At 40.9% G+C, this 9,009-nt stretch overlaps 1 protein-coding gene across 1 annotated transcript; it reads right to left on the bottom strand.

Annotated features, from left to right (window-relative positions):
* Nucleotides 1-1,742: 1,742 nt before the first annotated feature.
* Nucleotides 1,743-9,009, bottom strand: LOC116210754 (protein CROWDED NUCLEI 2-like). Its single transcript, XM_031544787.1, has 8 exons — nucleotides 8,435-9,009; nucleotides 7,804-8,013; nucleotides 6,987-7,240; nucleotides 6,635-6,905; nucleotides 6,468-6,551; nucleotides 4,033-6,044; nucleotides 3,031-3,232; nucleotides 1,743-2,303 (listed from the first exon to the last, which is right to left on the bottom strand). Exons 1-8 carry the CDS (start codon nucleotides 8,699-8,701, stop codon nucleotides 2,088-2,090), a joined length of 3,516 nt encoding a protein of 1,171 aa, XP_031400647.1. The 5' UTR covers nucleotides 8,702-9,009; the 3' UTR covers nucleotides 1,743-2,087.

Here is a 9,009-nt window from a genome sequence, read left to right as displayed (position 1 = left end):
AGGCATTTTTAATGTTATTTTGTTGTGCATATTGACTGGTGCGGAGAGCTTCCTCTTTCCGGTGTAGTGTTCATTTCTTCCATTCCATTCCTAATGGCCTGAGCCACCTTGTATTAGGTGATACCATTAGGATCTTCATATCCCATTGTACATTTCAATTTTTGCTCGGGCTTTTACCCCTGGGGAAAAAAAAGTTTTGTTTTTTTTAACCGTTCGAGTATCCTTTTGTTCTTTCTTTTTTGGCTGTTTGTTTTTTTATATTCATTTGTTTAATTTCATTTCATTTTTTTTTTCGGGTGGTTGTACATTTTTTTTTCTTTTTCCATTTTTACCATTATCCTTGTCTGAGATCAAAAAGGCAAATAAAGGACAAAAGAGCATTGAGAGGGGGGGATGGGGGGCTGCAATGCAATGCAACGCAACAGTGGGGCGCCTCTGCACTGCGCATTGGGCCCTGAAAAAAATTTGGCCATTTGCTCTAATCCCAACAGGATTAAATTTCATTTCTCCTTCTTCAACGTGAATCGATTCATGCGGTTCGGTACTTATATTGCTTAAATAAGGTCTTCGATTGGAGTCCTTATAAATGCCAATAATTTACGTTGCGAGAGTTCTACCCCTTAGTAGGTCGACCCGGTTCGACTGTATTAATCGGGGCCAATTGAACTTTCGAATATCAGGGTTCAGATCGAAAAAAATTTCATTTCCCCTTCTCATCATCTTACAATATAAAGCTTGCATACTATTAACTCTATTTCCATATGCGCTCCTATTTTTCCCAATCAGTGCAGTCGCACGACCGACAAGAAACGATACGACCCCGGATGCGTAAAGCACGTTCCGTTTCTCTTGAAAGATCGAACGGTTTATCACAACAATCCTATCCAAGTAAATTTTACCCTCTTTTCTTTGTCTTTTTACCCTTATTTTCTTGTGCATTAAAAAGAAAAGAACATCTTGCGCATTAAAATAGAAAGGAAAGGAGCATAACAAAGTCCATTGGAAATTGGGGAATGGACCAGCAGCCATGGCTATGAAGAGAGGGAAGGCTATCAACTTGTAGGCATTTAGAGTGGGGATGGAAGCAATAAAGGAGAAGAATATATATATATATATATATGTATGTATGTACCCCACAAGAGAACGAACCAAGCACCCAATCGAAAATCAATCTTTTTTTTTTTTTTTGCCGTAGGGCAGAAGCAGAAGCTGCAGCAGAAAGCAGGACGACCACCCCACCCCTAAACCTAACAGCAGTCTGACAAGTCACTTTCTGTCTTAGCCCCCAGTTAAATGCATTCTCTCTATTCCTCCTTACCATCCTTCCTCCTAATCCCTCCACATACCCACCCGAGACATTCCCGTGCTATCGCCCCGACTTGGGTCGTGCCACGGTTCAATGTCGAAGACTTTTCTCGGGTATTTTGCTTGACATCGGCTGACAGGCCGAGCGAAGGAGAAGAATCTGACTGTAAAAATCTTTGGAGGAGGTCCAGTTGACTATAAGGGGGCAGGCATTGCATGGTAAGATAGCTGCATGGATGGTCCCTTCCGTCTTTCCCTCACTTTCCTCTTCCTTTTAAGTTTCTGTACCTACCAAGAACAGCTAATGTCCTCGAGCAGCAAAGACCACGGCTTGTTCCGTCTTAATGTTTCTACTACTTGACAGATAAGGAGATATGGTATCATTCGATACCGGGAATGGAAAAATGAAATCTTGTATGGGAAAGAAAACAAAACAATGTCAAAAAATCGACGGGCATGTATTTAACTAACAACAATGATCCGATGTCTAAATCCTAATGGGGCGGAGAAGTCTGCATTAACAAACAACTCTCTCCAGTCCCTTTTTTGTATCTAAAACCTGACTACATGGCAAAAATGAAAGATAGGAAAGAAAATTAAAAAAAGAAAAACGGCAAACCAAAGAGCAGAATTCTCTAACTGGATCAATTTTTTGGTAACTCTGCTTACAAGATCCAGGACTATCTTACAGTGCTAGGGCTCAGCTCCTTTTATTCCTTGCGCTGAAGGTTAAGTCTGCGGGTGTCAACAGATGATAGGGGCTCTACGAATTTCTTTAGTGATCAAGTGGTGAAGAAAGTCCAGATCTTCTTAGTTATCGATGCCTCACCAAGGTGATCTGCCTCTTCGTCATAGTCGTCCTCTGCCTCCTCGGCTTCATTTCCAGCATCCTCTTCCTCATAAAATTCTTGAGTATCGTTCACTTCCTCAATCAAGTCAGCCGTCTGAACTACCGCTGGGGCATCGGCATTCTCATCAATGGTGTCTGCTGTAGTGAACTGCACAAAGAACAAGTTAAACAATCATCACCGGATTCTACTGAACCCCGAAACAGCAAACATCATTAACAGGATATTTTTAGCTCTATTTATCTTTTCAAAACCAGGACACAAAGATCGTGCCCTTCATCGTCACTCGGCATTCAACTATGCAAAATGTAATCTTCTATTCCCTAATAAGCAGATAGCAGTTGACCCATGCTTGCTCACTAGAAGATTCCAATTCTAAAAACATCTTAGCTGGCTTCCAAAATTCCCAAGTTTCAAGATACAGAAAAGGAAATGGTACATATGATCTTTCAATTGTGTTAATTGCAGGGAAACCATACCTGCAACTTCATAATCAGGTTTGGTTCACATATGTAGAATTTTCTAATTCTCCACAGTTCCATATTTATCAAATCTAAAATTTAGAAAAATTTGCTAGTTCAGGAGAACTAGTGTATCGGTTGATTGGTTTTTGGTTCCAGTGGTTTGTCTGATCCTTTATAGATTTTGACCATTCCAACTTTACCTTTCCATGTTCAACAGGTTTAATCAGCTCGTCATGTTTGGCCGTAAGAATGCTATTCTACTTGGAGGTTTGGAAAAATATGTGCCATAGAATGACAACAGATCAAGTATGCCATAAGTCCAAGAGGTTTCTGTTTTAAATGCAATTAGTCGTGCAGGCAATAAACACCAACAGGTCTGGTAAAGTATATAATAAATAACACTAGAAATTTACCCTTACTATCTTCTCCTCTACAGTTTTTACAGTTGTAACCTGGGCCATGCGTGAATGAATACCATCATCATCATCCCGGTCGCGAGCTGGCAAACTATTAACCTCAGATGCAGTTGCTTTTGCCGCTTTACACTTATCGTGTTCTTTCTTTCCTTCTTGATTCATGTCAGAGGAGGTTTCCACTGCTACGGCACTGCTAGTGCTGATGCATATCAAGGAAAAAGGTCAGAACGAAATACATTTGTTTCAGATAAATCTCAATTTTGTGAATAAATTTCTGTGGAATTAAAAGAGATCTAATCATATGGTATAGAAATTCCAGATATTTAATCTGCTCAAACAATTCCAGGTTCGTTTGTTTTTGCTACAGCACAACTATGGTACAGAAATTCCAGATATTTATTAATCTGCTCAAACAATTCCAGGTCTGTTTGTTTTTGCTACAATACAACTTCATATCATCCTCAAAATCCACCCATAGATAAATTCCCCCAGATCTCCTTCTGGTTGAATTTGCACCATCATGATTGTCTCCAACAAATTTAGCTACCTCAAAGCTACTAATTTTCCCTTCTTCCAGAAATAGTAAATAAGAAAAATAATCAGAAGAGCCAACAAGGTTCATAATACTTAAGCTGAATTTGTCATGATAACAGTAAAGGATGATCCTGAAAACAGCTTTAAGATGTCAGTTTTTTAATTACTATTAATGAAATTTATTGCTGGCATTTGCAAGGAATCATAAGTGACCAATGACCATTAGTTACCATTTACCAAAAATGACAAGTATACATCAATTTTCATTATATATAATTGCGATACCAGCAAATCCAGTCAAATTTGAAGGATGATAATGATTTCAACAGTTAAAAGATGTGTGCCGTGGAGCAAAATATAGCATAGCCAAACTATATATATATATACACACATACTGACATATGAGCAGGTAAAACAACTCAAATATTCAATCATGCCATAAAAAAAGAAAGTGCTGGAACTTACGGCCTGTGTCTCCTAAGATTGTACCGAGTTTGTCCTGGAGTTTGTACAGCTGAAGGAGCAACAGCAGTGTGCCTCCTTTTTTTACGCCCTCCACCTCCCACGGTGACACTATCAGAAGGTCCTTCACTATCTGCTGCATGCATCTCACTCCCAGTCATTCTCGAGCTCTCAGCATGCTGACGCTTCCTTCTGCCATTTCTTGACGCATTCTCTGCACGAGGACTATCCTGGTTGGTGACATCATCATCAGGTTGCACCTCATCATTGTGCTTTAGTTCTGGAGGGAGGTCATCACCCAGAAAGGTCCTCGCATCTTCAACCACGGCCTTTACAGAACGATTTCTGTAAACTCGTCCCCGCTGATTTCTAGTTCTTGGCTGCCCTCTCCTCAACCTAGATTGCTGGGAGTCTTCAGGAACTTCTTGTTGCATCTGACTGCTCAAGTAGCTGTTGTTATCTACAGATTGCTCATGAGCATCATCCGCCCTCTTGACATCGTCATCAGATTTAAGATCCCGGACATGAGAGGATGACTCGGGTTCCACTCCAACAATACTAAACCTTCTGGTTCTCTCATCTGTTTCAACATCATTATCAATCTTCTTACTCGGGGAGAGGATCTTCAATGTACATTTACGAAGCCAGGAAATAGGGCCTCCAGCAGAAGAATTATTTGCAGCAGTTCTGTTCAAAGGACTTGTGTTAATTTGACCACTCTTAGATAATTCATCCACCAGCCCTGGCAGCACAAAATCCTCCTTATCCCCCATCTCAGGTGACTGCAAATCGGAGAGCAAGAATTCCCTCGTCAAGTCTCCGCAATTTCCACAACTTTTAAGCTTCTCAACAAAATCATGGAAGCGGTCTCTTTCCCTTAAGAACTTTTCCCTCTTTTCTTTCAGTTTTTGGCTTAGAGCAACAAGCTGGTCAATATCTTCACGCATCTTAAGTTGATCCACATGAAGCTGTTTCTTGTTCTGCTCAAGGTTCTGTTTCTCCTTTTGTATCCTAAGCTTTTCTGATCTTGCTTCGTCCAGCTCTCTCAGCGCATTTTCTTTCAACTCATTTATTTTTTTAAGTTCTGCATCCCTCTGAGCTTCAAGTTCTCTCCCTCTAACAAGCAGCTCCTTCTCCACTTCTCCTTGACGACTTCGAAGGCTAGCCTCAAGTTCCATTTTCATCACTTCAAACTCTTGAAGCATTTGCTTGCGTTCGTCTTCTGCTTTCTCAGACAAGTCCAATTCCTCATGCCTCATCTTGGCATTCAATGATTCATTCTCCAATCTCAGAGTTTCCAACTCTCTCTTAATGTTCTCTGTTTCTAGTTTCTGCCTTTTCAACCTTTCTTCCTCGGAGAGCTGCCATTTCTTTAGACTTTCTTTCTCTTCAAGAACTTTTCTTTGTTCCTCGGTAACTGCCGCTCTCTTCTCATCCAAAACATCCCACTCCGTCTCAAACCTCTCCCTTTCCTCTTTCAGTTCCTCAGCTTCCTTCAGAAGCAACTCCCTTTGACTTTGGCACTTTTCTATCTCCATCTTCAGTTCTGCTTGAAGCCGAAGATGCTCTGATCTCTCCTCTGCAGTTATCCTTAGACTCTCCTCCTCTTTTCGTATATCCATCTCCTTCTGAGCATTATCTGCTCTTATATTTTCCAATTCATCCTTGAGGTTCTGCAAGCTTTCTATATCTGCAAGCATCTGTTTCTTCTCGATCTCCAGCCTTTTCTCCTCAAGTTTCATGGACTTCTCCTTCTCCTTCAAAGTTTTCATCCTTGCATCAAGATCCTTCTCTTTTTCTTTTACCCTCTCCATCTTCATATCAACTGTTTGTTCTCGTTTCACTAGCTTCTCTTCTTTGTGGCTTACATCAGCTTCTTTCCTTTCTACTTCTTCAACCCTACTTCTCAATTCCTTATCCACCGACTTTCTCCTCTCTTCTAGTTCTGATTCAAACTGGAGAAGTTTCCCATCCAAGATAATCCTCTGCTCTTCAAGGACCTTTTGGATCTCCCTCTGTAACAAGACCCAGAAAAACTATCATGAGAAAGCCAACCTAAAGAGGGCCACTTGGGAGTGTTTGGTTTCAAAAAAATTTTCAACTCTACTCAACTCAACTCCATTTATCTTCAATTCAACAACACAATCATTACTTTTTCCATTTTTTAAATTTTTTTAACCATTCAATTCAATTTTTAATATTAAATTCTCTCAACTATTCATTACTTTTTTCACAATTCAACAACACAATGATTACTTAATCATTACTTTCTCTCAACTATTCATTACCTTTTCACAATTTTTCTCATAATTCAACAGTACAATCATTACAAACCAATTAAAACCAAAACTCAACTCAACTCAACTCTAAAACCAATCACATATAATACCCAAGGCATCATAAACTAACATTGAAAGAATACTAGTCTACAGACTCACCTTTTCTCGGATGTTCAACTTCTCCTCCAGCGCTCGCAATTCTTCTTCTTTTCTTTGTAAGATGCTTCCCAGAGAGTCAGCTTCCTGCAATCGGATAAATTGTATGTCAAGCAAAAGACTAACACCACATTAGGAGAAACTGCAACAAAGTCAGACCAGGAACTTACCTTTTCTTTCATAACCAAGTCTTCTAACCTTCGATTTATGTCTTCCTCTTTCTCTTTCAATGAGGAGGTAGAGGACTCTATCCTACTTTCAGCCCCTTGAAGATCCCTCTCCTTTTGCCGAAGAATCCGATCACTTTCATTTGCCTTCTCCTCCCTCTCATTAATAATTCTCCGATCCTCACTTAGCCTTCTTTCTCGCTCCTGCAATTTCTTCTCCCATTCTCTTAAATCTTCCCTTTGCTTGAAAAATGCTGCCTTGTGCTCCTCCTGCCTGCAATATCAATGAGCATGTGAAATTTTTTTCCTCACAGCAGAGGAAAAGGATTAGTCCATCAATTTGAAAAGAACTCACTCTATTTTCAGAGATCGGCGCTCCTCCCGAAGTACACTATCACGTCTCTCCAATTCTTGCATTTTCACATCCAACTGTGAGCATTTCCTATTGACCTCAGCAAGCTTTGCCTCAGCATCATGCAGCTTTCCTCTCACCTCCAAAGACTTGTCCCCTATTCCAGCGACCAAAGAATTAGCATTAGCCAACTTTGCTTCAGATTCAAGATTTTTCTGCCCCTCCTCTGCACGCAATTCCCGCAAAGCCTTTTCAAGCTGCACACAAAAAATTGCATAGCTTAAAATCACCATCAAGAACTCCAGCCCAATCTCGCTCTGTAACATGACATACAACAAAAATAATCATTTTTAACAGAGTGAGATGTTTTATTCATCAACTATTTGTAAATTTATCATCTTTAATGTGAGCTACATCATTAAAGGGAATGAGGAACCTGCTGCAAGATAACAAACCCAAAACTAACCCGAACATAGTGAATAGCTAATGATCCAGATCAACAACTAATAAACAAGGTAACAGACAATTATTTCCCTTACTAATATAGCAGGGGGGGAAAAACCTATTTCTCTCTGCAGAGATTTTAAATGTATTCACACCAAAGAAACAAGATGTTTCATATAAACATTTGTGGAATTCCATAGCCACAAAATAAAAGATACCAGGCAAAAGAAAATGCAACACAATAGACAAAGGGAAGCTTGTATATATAAGCTTTGTAAGCAAGCTCTAATCCTGTGGTAAAATAAATACACCAATAGAATCTCCATATAAGAAAAGGCTTAGAGAGATGCAAGACTAGAAGGAAAAATAGGAGTACATCAGCCATGCATTGCTTCTCGAAGCTCAAAGCCTTCCTCAAATTATCTTCTCTCTTCTCAGCCTCTGAGATTGCAATCAAATGTGCTGTCTGCTCCCGCTTGAGAAGCTCCTGAGCTTCTGCTAATGCTTTCCTTAATTCTTCAAAATTGTCAGCAAGCTGTGTCTTCTCCATCAAGAGAAGCCCCATGTGGTGTTGGTAATCCGTTAGCTGAACACACAGAAAACAGCGCATATTTAATAAGCGTCCACTGCTATAAACGTCACAATACAAATGCCAGCAAGAAAGTAAACAATCCATATATTCCACAAGTATTAACATATGATTCGGACAACAATGCTACGACATGAACGACATTGTGGGGCATCTCAAGAACGTTTATTGAACCCATGGAATCTCAAAAAATGTCTCCTCTACTATGTATCTCGTAACAATACCACTATAGGCTCCTTCAATGAACCCCCATCAGAGCAAACCAATAGGATGAGCCTATCAACAAACACATTCGGCCAAAATAGCCAGACAACAAATTCTGCAGATCAAAAAATATGAACCCAGAAGCCGAAACGAATCGAACCAAAAAAAAAAAAAAAACAAGAAGAAGAAATTCAGGAATTTTTTCCCAATTCACCTCATTCTGCAACTTGGAGACCCGGTCCGCAAGCGCCTGGCGGTCCCTCCTTTCCATTGCCGCCTCGTCCAGCAGTCCCGCCTCCCTGAACCGCCTCCAGTCCTCCAAGCCCTCGCCGCCACCGACGCCAACGCCGCCCCGCCCATTGTCGTCCAACAAACCCAGCGGTGGCCCAGCAACCGCTTTGCCCTTAGCGGCGCTCCTCGAGGCCTCGCTCCGCGGCGTCAGGGACAAGGCAAGATACCCCTTCCTATGAGGAGTTGACATCGGGAATGGAAGAAATCAATGCCGCGAAGGATTGCCAAATTGGATCGCCGGGAAACCCCCAGAAACCCTAAGTAGCGCGGGTGGGTGTGATTGGAGAAGAAGATTTGACTGGTTTGTGGATCACTCAGAAAAAACCGGGAAAAGTTTTTGGATAAACGGAAATCCAGAGCTATTAATTTTCCGGATTTGGGTGATTTGGAAAACGATTTCCTGCGGCTGTCGTTCAGTTTTCAAATTGGTGGGCGAATGGCAATTCCCTTTACGAGGAAGACAGGCCTCCGTCGTCGTCTCCAAGGGCTGCCCCCAGT

Source organism: Punica granatum, chromosome 6 (assembly GCF_007655135.1).
Source record: "Punica granatum isolate Tunisia-2019 chromosome 6, ASM765513v2, whole genome shotgun sequence".
NCBI classification, from domain to species: domain Eukaryota; kingdom Viridiplantae; phylum Streptophyta; class Magnoliopsida; order Myrtales; family Lythraceae; genus Punica; species Punica granatum.
The sequence above is the reverse complement of the archived record's forward strand: the minus strand, read 5'-3'. Positions and strand labels throughout refer to the sequence as shown.